Below are 14,970 nucleotides of genomic sequence, written 5' to 3'. Positions count from 1 at the left end.
GGCCAATACTGCTGATGGATGAGATGCATGCTATGAAAAATACAATGATTATGGCTGAAATGAAGAAAGCATATTTTTTCACTTTTGCAGCTGTTTGTTATGGTTTTAATAAGTATTTCTGTTGCAAATTTTTTCTTTGTATCACATTAGGAGCCTTGGTTCATTTACGCTCTTTAGGGCTCCAAATCCCTGTAGTCCCTGCTTCCACCGGCCTCCTAAATAAATGGCATATTAATGTAAACTTTGGCTGCATTTGCCATAAGTTGCCCTAAATGGATGACAACTGACGTCTCACTGTGTTTAAGCTTTGCCCCCTGTATCTTAGAGGGGTTTTTTCTGCGTATCCATGCCACCTCCCTTGCTCTGTAATTTACTGTGCTATTGGGCGAGTGTCAGCGAAGATGAATTGACCCAAGGCTTTGTATTAACAGCAGCACTGGCCAGCATGTTTGGCACTTCTAGCAGCAGTTCCCTTAGAGGGCAACTAACTTCAAGACACAATCCATCTGTACAGACTCACACTAACAGAGGAGAAAAGAATTTGTAGATGTTTAAAGTTCAGTCACAGGAGTTAGTGTTGTCTACCAAAAATAAATGTACACCTATAAATAAGACTAAAATAAATACCAGCATTAGTATTCCCTTAACAATCAGTAGTATCCTTGAAGTTTATTTTATCAAGTATACTTGAGTATAAGTATATCAAATATACTAAAGATCATGTACGTGTAGTGCAGGAAGTGTACTAACTGAATACTTCTTCAGACAAAATAGGTGTGATGTGATGGAAGAAGGGAGTCTGAGTGATGATGTGGGTGGCAGAGTTTCGAACCAATGAGTTTTTTGCAGGAGCCCAAACAAGAGTGAGTTGCAATAAACTAGACAGGAAGTGATGCAACCAGTACAGCAGTGGACTGAGGGCTCTGATAAGGGTGAAGATGATGTATGTTCAGGAGGTGTAAGAAGCCAGTCCGGATGATGTCTTTGACATTAGAAGTGAAGAAAAGATTGCTATTCATGATGACACCCAGACTCTTAACCTGTGGAGAGGGGGGGAATGAAGGAATAGTTTACTGCAAGAAGGCAGCTGGTAAAGAAAAGCAGGTGGAAGAGTAGAGTTCCTTTTGATGGAAATGTATAGCTGGGTGTCATCTGCATAACAGTGAAAATATACGTGATGTTGACAGAAGATGGATAAGAAAGGTAAGAAGGTAGATCTCCACTGGGACCCCAGGACACAGCCCTGGGGCACACCTGTGGTGATTGCAACGGTAGGGGAAGTAGTACATAGATAGATAGATAGATAGATAGATAGATAGATAGATAGATAGATAGATAGATAGATAGATAGATAGATAGATAGATAGATAGATAGATAGATAGATAGATAGATAGATAGATAGATAGATAGATAGATAGATAGATAGATAGATAGATAGATAGATAGATAGATAGATAGATAGATAGATAGATAGATAGATAGATGGATGGATGGATGGATGGATGGATGGATGGATGGATGGATGGATGGATGGATATTCTTTAATATTTACATTTGATAATTATTAAGCAGCATCATTTAAAGAATTGTTTGCTTCTTCCAGCAGGGTTTTATACTTGTTTATATTTTTTAGCGCAAGCTTCAGTTGAACATTTAACATTAAACACATAAAAAAGTCCATAAATTGAAAGATTATTAGATATATCCACAATGTTATGTACGTAATGACAATAGAGAAAGTAAATTGTATTTTTATACATGATCAATTAAGAATATGATTTAGCTCTTGGGCTCTTTGGTAATTTGTTATCTACTGGATAAACCACATTTTACAGGTAATTTAACAGCGTTTAGTGTCTTAACTCACCGTCCACAATTTTGCATTTACCATGGATAGTTGATCACTTTCTTGTGATCATAAGGTACTGTGTATTATTGTATATCATTTGCTGCATCTTTATTAAGGACACATGAATCTGAGGAATATTTATCAGATCGAAAGATAGGCCAAAACAACTCTCTACTTCTACTCCAAGGTAATAAATAACTCTTTTTACCGCCTCAGTACACAAGTCATCTAAATTTGATTTAAAAAATGCAGAGCAGTAGATCATCCTCATCCGCCACCAGTCATGGAAAATAGAAAGTTTTCACCAGACCTCAATATCAACAGCATATCAACAGAAGCTTATTTATTGTCATATCTTATTCACGATACAAAGAAGAACTAATCTGTAATAGTTCCGTGAAGCCAACTTTCAGTGGAACATTTGTCTTTACCCTAAGATCTGTCAAAACAGATCTGCTGTGTTATGAAGCATTTTTGGTGCATGCCATCTCTTTTTATGTTTTCTGCTCGGAAAGACTCATTTATTCATCACAAGTTGAATTTTTTTAAAGTGCCAAAATATATCCCAGGCAGACAGACAGATGGTTAAGTGGGACTTCCAAGAAAAGAGAAGGAGACTGAGTGAGACAGCCAGCCGAGAAAAAGAGAGATAGAAAGAAAAAAGAGAAATGTGAAAGGTCGAGAAAAAGTTAAATAAAAATCATAAATGAAAAACAAGTAGTGACAATAACAACAATAGATCCAATAACGTCTTTCTTTTCCTCATCCGAGCTGGCATCTGGCTCAAAACTGTACAGCTTGATAGCTCTGATATTGCTCGCCAATTTTGTTGCGCCGGTAATTTTTGGTTGTGAAGGGCTGTAAGCTAACAGGAGAGCACGTAAACAGATGGATTATGGGGAATGGGGGCAGGCTTACTCCATGCCAACAGTCCCGCTCCCAACTCAGAGGTGAATTTCTAGTGAACTGCTGCCGCTCAACATAAATGTCCTAAAACAACACAGTTTTTTTTTATTTTGGCTAAAAACAGCCTAATCAGAATTAAAAGATGTTGGAATGTAACAAGATAAAAATTTAATTTTTTAGTTTGATGATATAAATTATGGCCCAAAAGGAAAATAAATATTCACTATTTTAAATAATAAAATCACTAAACAATAGTAAATCATGGCAGAGTTTGTTTATTTTATATAAAACAATCATGGTTTTTTTTAGCAAACATAGGCAGGCTTTGTGCCATCCAAACATGTTCCCTCAGTTTGTGCTTTTCCATCTCTGGATTCTTACGTAACACCTTCTCGCACTTTTCCTGGTTTTTAGTCTTCTTTTTGATACTGTTGGTTGGCATTTTTAGCCATTTTAAAATTCTTTTTTGGTTGGATGAGATCTGTGTCGGTTTTGACTTTGGATGTTTTTTTGCTGTCAGACCTGCTTTCTTGCTTGACTTCATTTTTGTTGTTGCTAGAAACTCTGAGCAACATTTTTGGTTTGAACCTTGTAGAAATGTCTCTTTTTATCTGCTGCATTTAATCAGTTGTTAGTGGATCACCTGGCTGCCCCAGAGTCTTCTGTTTTGTTTAAATGCCCCTTAAACAAACAATTGGGGGTACGCTTCTAATTTTTTCTTCCTATACAATTTTCTTGGAGTGCGGGTAAAACAGGCAATGTTGTTTTCCCTCAGGATTTTGATTCATATCTGTTCCTCTTTTTTAATCTGATTTCGTCTGTTGCTATTTTTTAAGACATTTTGGGGGCATTGATGGCCTTTTAAAGACTGACATATTGCAAAGAGCCACAGGCTGAATTCAGACCAGTGCTTGCTGCAATTAGGACATCCAGCTCCAACGGGGATTAATGAAGTATTTGTAAACTAAATTAAACAATATATCGTGCACCCATCGAGAGGAAACTATATTTCTGTGGGGTTTGTTGAGTAGAATACTAGAACATCACAATCATAAAACTACAAACAATCCTGTTTCCTTGGATTTAGAAGATTATTTACTTTCTTTAAAAAATAATTTTAAATAAAATAGTTTGTTACAATAAAACTACTTGAGCTTGTCCAGAACAAAAGACAGCACCACAGTTTTTGTTCATCTTTTCCCCTTACATGTTTTTTCCTGTTTCTCCGTTATGAATGATTTAGTGAGTGGGCCTTATAAAGAGCCACTCAAGAGAGCTCAAAAACTAGGTTAAGTTAAGGTGGGCTCTGCTGGCTTACAAGTTCCTGCATGTGTACTCTCAATGTCAATATTTATTTCCATTTTTAAAAAGCAGGTCACGCATTTAATCTAATACTTTGATTGTGTCACCTTTAAGATCACAACTGCTTTTGGACTTCTCTGCTGCATCATCTGTTGGGAATCATGACCAAAGAGAAACAACTTATTATGCATCCTTCAAATTTCCAATTTGAATGGTCATTTTGATATGTTTTTTTGTTGTTGTTTGTTTGGCCTTTATTTCCTAGAATAAACATCTTTGCAGTGTGATCCAGTTCAGTGCTGTGTTGACGACTTCCTTCTTTTTCTTGTATTTGTATTTTTGAAGTAAAAAAAAGAGACGCAGTTATCACATTGTCATTCAGTCTCTGCTCTCTCCTGTTGCTTTGGTAACATGATGTCATTGCAGGTATTGAACAGAGCAGTGCTTGGTCTTTCAAAACTGAAAGTCCTCACAGAAACAGCTTGAACTCCATTTTAGGGTTACAGGGTTAGAGGTTACATTTTTTTTTTCTTTTTGCAAAGTGCCAGTTTTTTTTTTAATATAAACACCTACAAATAATTTTATGCTCAGGTTTTGGGCTTTAAATGGGCCCACGGTTGGAGATTGTATGTGTTTTCATTTCCTGCCTGTGTGTGTGTGTGTTTGTGCATCAGTATTTATGAATGTCGTTGTGTCTGTTTGGATGTAAAGGTTTTTTTTTTTTTTTTTTGGTCTAATCATAGAATCAGGTCGTAAAGATTTTCTTTTTCTTTTTTGAATATACGACATTTTATAAAAATGACTCCCTTCTTGGCTTGATCAAAAGTGTGTTGCCTGGCAACATCTTCACCTTTGTTGAATGCAAGTCAAAGTTTCTGTTGAGGTAGAAAACACAAAAAGTCATTTTTGGCATCTGGGTTTAAAATACTATTCTGTTTTTTTGTGGTAGAGATACATTTTTCTTGAGCAAAATTGGAAAAATTCATGTAAGGAAATGGAAAAACGGGGGGGGGGGGGGGAAATACAGACTTTAGGGATTTTCCCACCAACCCAATTAAGGCTCACAGCATCACAGCAAAAGTTTACTATTTATGAACACAGAACATTTTTACCACTACATCCTCCTATTGTAGATAAATCGAAAATTTGGTTGTTAGAAGAAGCTTATTAAATTACCACTGTTAAAAAATAATTATATTTATGACCAGAGTACAACAAGGAAAACGAAAAATACCAGGAGGATGGCAGCAAAGACAAAACCAGAATTTGTGAAAAGAAAAGAAAAGAAAAGAACTTAGGACAAACTGTGTAAAAGAAAATTAAGACACGACAGCAATATAGTATTAGGCTTTATTTATTTTAATTCTGTAAAATATGTTGTAGATTTCTGGTGCAGAGAATAGAGTTTGCAGATGGGATGTTAGACAGCAACAAGCCGAAAGTAGCAGTAACATCTTAAATCACTAAAGAAATACAAGGAACTGTGAAAGATTTTATCGTACTTTCTTTCTTTACTATCTGTATGATTACTTTTTAAAACATGAATCTGCAAACTGTAATTTATGTTTATTCGATTTTGAGACTAGCTGAAGAACATAATAAACAGATTTCAAATAAAAGGAGAAATCTCTAACTTGCTTGTCTATTGTTTTTTGTACTAGAAAACGCAGCAGAAAAAGATGTGGAAGAGAAAGACAGTCTTACATTTGTTCAGAATTAGAGTAATCTAGACATCATTTTAGGTACACTAACTACAAACAAGACTAAATGTCATTTTTTAATCATAATTTCTACAGATACTTTTGTGATAATTAAATTAAAATGAACCTGAAAAGTAAGGTAACATGTTCTGTAAGCTACAGAAGTAAAAGAAGGTCGGAATCAATAGATTATAGACGAGACATCTCAACTGTCACACAAACACAGAAACAATCATTTCATTTAAAAAGCTTTACCACAAATTGCCACAACTTGTCCAAAACAGGCTTTCCAGTTGATTATATTTTTGACTATCTAACAGGCCTTAACCTTTTCCATCTCTCTCTTTGCGTCTCTTTATTCATCAGTCTCCCCCTGTGCCTTATGACTCCACTGCACGAAATAATCTGTTGCCTTGATTACATTGTTCTGTCTGTGCTGACATACTTCTTTTTACTCTCTGCTCCCACTTCCGTTGACAGCCTCTGTCTCTTGTGACCTCTTTGCTGTGAGCCCTATTTTCCCCCTTCTGTGCTTTGCAACTTAGCAACTGTGTCAGTTCAATTTATACTGTGACTTCCCATATATTTAGTTTTTTACTCCGGAATCTTTGACACTAGTTTGATTCGTCTATCTATCAGCCAGTTCCATTGGATGTCTCATATTTTTAGGTTATCAATTTAAAAGCAGTTGCAAGCTTGATGAAAAATGGATGGCAGGATTTTCTCTGCCTTTTAAGCAAAGATGCTAAATTAAGTATTAGTTACATTTTTGAAAAAACATAATGAATTGTAAAAATAAAAAATATACGACAGTCTCTGATAATACTGCCAACAGTTTGCTTTTAACTTGACTTGCAGATAGACATATTGACTCCTTCTCATCATATCTTGCCTTTGGAAGGTTTCTGTATGCATAGGTGGTGTTCTTTTAGTATGAAGTTAAGTTCTCACTTTCTTTAAAGCTATGTACACACTGGGCTTGTGTGGCGAATTCAAGAGTGTACTGACCACAGGTTCATTAACAGGCTTTTAGCATACGGTTCCACACTGGACTGTCGCTACTCGATACTAGTGCATGTCCGCCACCTACAGTTGGAAGAGGCTTGGTGCAAAAAAGTGGTGCAAATCTCGCGAATTTTGCTCCAGACTTTTTCTTTCACAGCTCTATTCCGATATATGAAAGACCTGGTGTCATAGCACAAACCACAATTATTAATTTCTCCTTTATGACAACGTTTATACCAGTTGGCACTTTTGAAGAGGTCGCTACTGACACATCCCTACCAAATCTGAGTCCCTGATTGGTCAAAGTTCGACTGGTTTATTATTCAAAGGCCAAGCGTTTTGTACGTAGAGTTGTAAAATTGACTTAAAACTTGCGGAGGTTAAATTTAACATGAGAGTTTCGAACATGGAAGCCCTTAGAGGCCCATGGACTTTTCACTGGAGGCAGTGGATCAAACCAGCGTGTCCGAGCCCGATGTGAACGCTGCATGAAAGTTCGTCTTTTTTATACTCATGTCGCATTGTTTATGAGCTTTTAGATCATTTGTAACAGTTAGACTTACACATGTTATTACATGTTACATGTTCCTAGGTACAATCACAGTCTGCAGTACTAAACGGTATGTAAAAAAAAAAATAAGGAGCAGCCAAAAGATTACATTTCTGTGTGCCACTTGAAAACCAACTGGCTGTGATGGAGATCACAGTACAAAATTAATGAGGAAACACTACAAAAACAGAGAACAAACTGAAGTCATGCAGTTACTTTTTGCCGGCTTTGCAAAAAAAGGTTTTTAGGCTGGCACTGAAAACTGGAAGCGCGTGCAGCTGCTCACGAACCTGAAGGAGGCTGGTACTGCACAGATTTAGTAAAAAAAGTTAAAAATACCTTAAAGTATTGGCTAAGTTGAGGAAACGTTTGCAAGCAACCCTTAAAAATCTGTGCCTTGATATTTGCTTTTCTCTGATTATCTGTTGTGAGAATGCATGAACACTCAAAAACCAGCAGGTCCTATGATAATCAAGCAATGTGTGCCTGGTTCAGTCTTTTATGCAGTCAGTGACAGTTCCCATCCCTCTGTCTGCCACACCTCTGCCTCATCAGAGTTATAACTTATTAGATCCAGTAAAAAAAAGTATTCATTCATTTATTTATTCATTTTCTGTTGAAAACATGCTGTGCTGTGATTGGCAGCCCCAACTAATTGTATCTCAGTTTGGGAGCACCAAGCATATGTTTGCACGCACACACAAACTAACTCAGAAGTGGAGATATTCTTAGCTGCATCCACGAAAGGTCATGCATGTCTTTGTGATCGCAGTTGAATGCATGCTAAACCTGTGCCAAGTGCTAAATGCTTGCAAGCTGTGCAAACTTATAATGAAAAAGACGTCTACTACACTGAAACACACACACACACAAATGCAGGGATCATTGTGGTGGTTTTAATTAGATGTGGCCTATCAGCTTCCAGCTCCAAGGGGCAGAGAAGGCAGATTACTGCTGCCCTCTATTATGGCTTTCAAACCCTTCTCACAGAAATGACCAAGGCCTTGAATCTCTTCATAGCAAAGATGGATTATTTTAGACAGAAACACAAAAGATGATTATTTCACATGGATTCCTATTTTTTCTTTGATGTGATAAAAACAGCAGATCAGTCATGAAGACTCTTAAGGGAACAGCCAAAAGCCCCTTTAAAGGGACATTTTTAGGTGGCTTTCCTAGAGATTTAAAACTTAAACAACCCTTTGATCAGCCAAACACCTTGTTTTGTGTAACAGGCTAATTGCAACCTCAACTTAGCAGCAGTGCTGATTTTACACAGAGCAGATGAAATGGTGACGCATGAGATAGATACAAAGCAATTCTGCAGATGCAGCGGACGTGAGCTACTGCAGTTTTCTTTTGATGAGGACTTGCGATATGGACATCACCTTGCAGCATTTCACAAACAAAGGCTCAGTTCTTTGACCACCTCTCCTTATAGCTTTCGGGGGAAAAAATGTGTGTCTCTAATTTCCTCTAAACAATTTCCTCTAAATAGTCAAATTTCTTTAGCCTAGCATATTACGTAATTTAATAAAATGTCAGACAGAAACGTTTGCAATCAATGAAAAATAGAGAAAAAAAGTCACTTTAATTTAAATGCAGCATAGAGATGGCAAATGCAGATGATGTTTTTGCCTTCTTTTATATATTTTAAGAAGATGAGCTCTCCTTGATGAACACGCTTATCCCAGAAATTGCACATAAAGTTAATTGAGTATAAATTTGTCAAAGGAGCGAGTGTGAGCATGCATAGTTGTATACTTGTCACACACACTGAACTTTTCCAGATTTAATTGATTCTAGGGCTCAAAAGGAAAAACTAGATAAATCATTTGTGTCATGCTGTGTTGCTTTGCAAAACATGTGCACATGGGATCATTGTGGGTGAGGTAATGCATGTGTGCAGGGTTGTGTGCAGTCATTTTCAAGTTGTGCATTGTGAGCACTGTGGAGATTTTTCCTGAGTGACTTCACTGAGCACGCCTGAAGAAAAAATGCTGAGTCTTTGACGCTAATATGAAGTGTCATATCTTCCTTTACAGAGCGTGTTTTTTGTTGTGCATGCGCACATATACGGTGCGTGTGCACTAAGAACTTGTGCAATTACGGATCCTGTTTTTATGTTACGTTGCTGACTAAAGTGCTGACGGACATGCAGCCCTAAGCTGACTTCAGCAGTCACTCTGTTGCTGGGTGTATGTGCTCATAAGACATGCAAACTAATTCTAGGCATAATGGTGTCTTAGAGAACTATGTTGTGTACACATGTCCACACATAGAGGCTAAAATTAGATACAATTCTGTCCACGCTCAGAGGCTTATAGTTGCTCACTTACTGTTTGTTTGTTTGTTTTTTTAAATATCTGAATAAGAAGTTTCCTTTCCTTGTTTGAAAATGAGCCGAGATATATTGCTACGATAATAAAATGTTTGTTTTGTCTGTTATCTGTCTGGAATAAAAAATGTTTCTGATTTCATTTTCTCTGATGTAGACAATTTAACTTGTAAACCAATGTTTTCCTCTTTTTAACACCACTGATTAAAAAAAACAAAACTAAGTGATTTATTGGAAAATGCTGTTGTGAATTGGAAACTAGTGTTTTTTATATAGATATCCTATTTTGTTTCTGTTTTTAAGCAATTGGAGTCCAGATGTCTGTTGGAGCAATCGAGTCCAGATTTTTGGCCATTACAGCTCAGGTAAGATTTTAATATCTATAGATTTACAAATATGTACACACACACGCAAATATGTAAATTAAGATTTTTATTGTTAAACAAGTAGCGTGTCTTTATGCTTGTTAATCGTGGCTAAGCTCTGTTGTGATATTCAGTTGTTGGCGTTTGCTTGTTTTTATTCATTCTAGGCTTTGATTAAGAAAAAAACTGTTTGCTAATAAAAAGCTTTAGTTAAGAGATTCATTACATTGTACTTTGATGCTGCCAAAGCATGATATATGTATTAAAGTATTAACTTATGTTTAAATTTAAAATAATCGCCAAATGGCTCGTGAGCACAGCTCAAGGGGGATTGGTCAAATGAGAACAAACTTCACACACCTAGGTGTGTGACAACTGATGGGAATTTAAGTTTTTAATATTTAAACAAAAGAATTTCACTGTAGAACAGTTTCCGTCTAATTCCACTACATCTAAATACTCAAGTCATTTATAGTGAATAAAACAAATGAATTGGTCAAATATTTAGTCATCAGCTCATTTCTCATTTCTTTGCTAATCTTTTAGTGTACAACAGTTGTGTTTTATTTAAATAACACATTAGCAGAAAGTTTTCTTTCAAAGTGGATAATTACGAAAAAATTGCAGGAATTTCTTCCATGATTTTAAGTGTTTTGATGGATTATTAAAGTAAAAATTGCAGGTACAGAAATGTCCATCAACCAAAACCAAGACAATGAAAAGGTTAGAAAAGCTGTCCTCAAGGGTGTGAAGTTAAGACACATAAAAATGTAACATCATAACTGGAAGTAGACTGACAATCATTAATTAGGACTGCAAAATACAAGGAAAATAGCAGGATATGACTGACAAAATAAACTCAACTAGTTATTTGTCACAAGAACAGGCAGACGACTAGGTTCCAAATGCAGCAGGTTTATTAGCTCAGCTAAAAGTCCCAAAAGTGAGATCAGGGTCAGGGTCAGGCAGGCAGGGGTCGATAACAAGCATGAGAGCATCAGAGAGGAAACTAGAGTAGTCAGGATCCAAGCGAGATTCGGGGCAGGCAGCAGCCAAACTGAGTCAGTGACAAAACAGGGTATGGAAATCAGAAGATTCTGTCAGGCTATAACACTCAGTAATGCAGGCAGAGAGGCACAAACAATACTTCACACTGAATGAGGCTCAGTGCAGTGCTTAAGTATACTGTGAATGATTGCAAATGAGTCAGGTGTGTGGCATGCAGAGACTGTTCGCCGGGGTTGCTGGGAGATGTAGTCCACTCAGAATTCTGGAGACAGTTCCTGCTGGTGACCAGAGGGGGAGACAGAGCTCTGACCTCTGACACTGTTGACAAGTTGACAGTATAAGGCTGCATTTACACTGCAGGTCTTGATGCCCAAATCCGATTTTCTGACTATAAATAAAAGTGACCCGCATCCGATTTTTGCATTTACACTATACAATGCTGAAGCTATCAAACGTAGACGTTCTGAGGACTACGCACCAGCATTTCCGCCTTCCACGGACCTTCTTTCGGACTTTTGTGTGACTGCGGTTGTCATGGAGGCAACGCAGCGACGGAAGGAGGCGTTGCCTTGGGCGCTCCAGGATGTGGCAGGCGCACGAGAGGGGATGCGCGGGAGAGGAAAAAGGAGGGCTGCTCGACCGGGTTATGTGCTCTCACTGAGTTTTGAACGAGGAAGTGTTTGCAGACGTTGTGCTGTACTAACAGTTCAATCCAAACAAAGAAATAAACAGCTTCTAGCCTGTTCCAGAGCAATGGTGTCCCGCTTGATTAGTTACCGTTTGCGTCCTGACCTGGACCGGACCGTTAATAACAGCGGTTTCCGACTACGGTCTGAAGCCTGAGGCTGAAAGGTAACACGCTGATGGGGCTCCAGCTGTCCTCGAACAGCAAAATCAGCGCACTAAAGCACCTATAATAAGTCATGTGATCTCAGTTGGTGGTGTCCTGAGTTGACGTCACTGACGTACGACTCGCATTTACTGGGGAATCCGATTCGATTTGTCTGCTTACATGGCACACGCAAATGCACATATCCGATTTAATTCCACATATGAATGAGGCCTGAATCCGATCTGAGAAAATCGGAATCCATGCGTTTTTTTCCTGCTTACCCGTTCACCGGTCATGTCGATCTGTGCCACATGAGAGGAAAAAATCGGAATTGGGTAACTTGAAGCATGCATTGTAAATGGGGCCTTAGTGTTGCCTTCAGTGTGCAGCTAAACTCTACTCTAAATATTGAAACATCCACAGTCTAGACACAAAATGTATGATTACGATGAAAGTCATTTATTATTTTATGATTCCATCATAAAATTTGAAATAGTAAAATTGCACACATTATTACATAAATAACAATTTTCCTATTATATTAAGTGAATCGAAAGAACAGAATAGAAATATGTCAACAGTTATTTTTATTAAAAAAAGATGTATAGATGTTCTTTTTATATGCTTCTTTTGCACTATGTAAAAACATTAAACAATGTTGCTGTTTTTGAAACCTGAGTTTTATTTGAAGCATTCGCACATTGTTTTTCTGGCATTTTTCGTGCCTGAGTTTAAAATGGATTACTCCCTGTGGCCAAAATGTAATTTTGAAAACATTAAATGCCATCACTTGATTTGTAGTTTTGGTCCACATCCTGAGTTATGTGCAGAGTTTCAGTACGGGTCCAGGATGAATAATGTTAGTAATTTTCGGGGCTTGCTTAATTTGGCGAAAAGCTTTTGTTGCAGCAGGTGTTCCTGAGTTTGGTCCCTCTCCACTTCTCCAGCTCCCACAGCTGTAAATGACAGCACTTAAAAGGCCATTTAAGACTGCTGGCTAGCCATTAGGTGATGGATAGCAATGACAGCTTGCCTCTGCAACTCCCTGATGTGTTCACTTTTGTGTGTCTGTGTTCATATGTGTTTTTTTTTTTGTATATTTGTGTATTGACTTTAAGTAGAATTCTTTTGGGATAATCTGATGAGTTTGATTTGTGTGCTTTTTCTTTAAATGTTTCCCCACTCAGCTCATTTTATTTCATTTCACCTCTTCTTTCACTCTCTTCATCTCGTAAATTGACTCCATCTCTTCTCCTTCCTTCTCTTCAACCCTCTAAAAACAGCCAGGATAAATATCTTATCTCCCTGTCTTGTACTTGATCTTTATTTCCTAGGGTTGCACTTATTCCTAGTATGTGCTTGCGTTTTTGTGTGCATTTTCATGTATTTCAATATATGTGTGTGCATGAAATCCTCTCTACAGTCTATTTTGAGTGTTCCACTCCCTCAGGAGTGCAGATACTGCACCTACTGTGAATTCCTAATGAAAGTGGCATCAACAGGAGGAAGAACAAGACAGCTACAGCATTCTATATCTATATTTCATTGCTCTTTTGTTTTATCTGAAATCAAGTGGGGCTCTGGGGTAATAGTAATAGGAATTAAAGTACGATAGATTTTTTCGGTCTCTTACATTTTAGACAGCCATTTATTACCCACAAAGGAATAAGGCCTTTCCTTCTTTCTTTTTTCTCCTTTTATTGCTTTCTGTAAGAGCTCTCCACTGCAGCCATTAGCTTAACCAACAGGATTGATGGTTCAGTTCCATAAATATCACTCATCTTAATGGGAGTTTTGTTTACAAACCAGGTTGTTTTATGTTTCTGGGTGTACTTATTTAACACAATACCTAAGTCATCAGTCTGGATTTAAATCTTTTTTCCCTTTATTTTATAAATTAATAAAAATGAAGGCATTCATGTAAAGCACATTCATTTGAAGTGAATATAAATATTGTTTTTATTAAATAGGGAATTTGGAAGCTAACACAAAATGACTACAAATCACTGCAGCGTCCTGATTGATCCAAATGACAATAGGAAAGTGCCATTAAGGCTTAATAATGTATGCAGGTTTCTGGAGTATCATAGTGTATGTTGCTATTCTAATGACACCATTATTAAATTCAAAATTAGCATGTAGCGCATACAATTCTACTGTGAAATCCATGAAATATAACATAACTAGTCTTGAAGTAACTTTTTGCCTATAGATAGTAAAATGCTTCATTATATTGTGAAAGTGACACATTTACAACAAACTTAGTTCATTCCCCTGAAATATGACGATGAGCTCATTGTCAGTTTCTCAGTTACTTTTTAAAACTGTGTTCTGCAAATTCATAGAAATAACATCTACAGCAGAAATATTTATCTGATTTTTTTATTTGTTATGGCATTCTTCAGTGCATGTGCAGCATTTATAAAATTTTCATTTACTGGCTTTTTTTTTATTTAACAAACATTTTCCTGTTAAAATTGATATACAAGGCGTCTTATTTGTGAATTTGTATCTCTACCATTTTTGTCTTCTAAAGGCAACCTAAAGAAACAAATGCAGTATTTATAATGTGATTTAGAGAATGTTTTTTGTAGCCTAAAATTTCCTGAATGGCACAGAGCAGCTTCTTGCACATACAGTTCTTCTAAAACATCACCTATCACCTTTGTTGCACGGGTGGTCTGCCCTGATTTCTGTCTGTCAGTCACTAAATTGGAGTTCATATCAGGCAGCAGTGAAGGGAAGCAAAGGGAAACTGACACTTTAGGCTGGGGAGAAGGATAAATTGTTGCTTTCACACTTTGACATGCTCTGTTTGTCCATTGGTGCATTTTCCACAGACATCAATCCACATGTTTTAAACATAGAATGTGGCCATGAAGGTATTGGGTCAGCTTTAGAGTTTGAACATGACAGCAGTTCCAAAATGAAGAAATGGAACAACCTCAATCATCTGTGCTTTACAAACTGAATCCTGGTATTTTGAATTTTCCCTATATTTGAATAGCATTATTTTTTATGTATTTTGTGTAATCGGTACGCTATTAACACTTTTTTGGATATTTTCATCTGCTTTCATGTTCACAATAGAAAGTACATTTTATCCCTTGTTTT

General features: G+C 37.0%; 1 protein-coding gene across 6 annotated transcripts in view; it reads left to right on the top strand.

Moving 5' to 3' along the window:
• cacna2d4a (calcium channel, voltage-dependent, alpha 2/delta subunit 4a) overlaps positions 1 to 14,970 on the top strand; it is a 91,523-nt gene that overhangs the window by 68,249 nt on the left and 8,304 nt on the right. For all 6 annotated transcript variants that reach the window (XM_078942236.1, XM_078942239.1, XM_078942240.1 and 3 more), the window contains one exon: positions 9,955 to 10,016. In XM_078942236.1, the coding sequence (XP_078798362.1) occupies positions 9,955 to 10,016 (62 nt within the window). The remainder of the gene's footprint in view (positions 1 to 9,954; positions 10,017 to 14,970) is intronic.

Source organism: Oryzias latipes, chromosome 23 (genome assembly GCF_053564925.1).
Source record: "Oryzias latipes strain Hd-rR chromosome 23, Olatipes_Hd-rR_3.1".
NCBI lineage: Eukaryota > Metazoa > Chordata > Actinopteri > Beloniformes > Adrianichthyidae > Oryzias > Oryzias latipes.
This window is presented reverse-complemented; position numbering and strand designations above follow the sequence as displayed.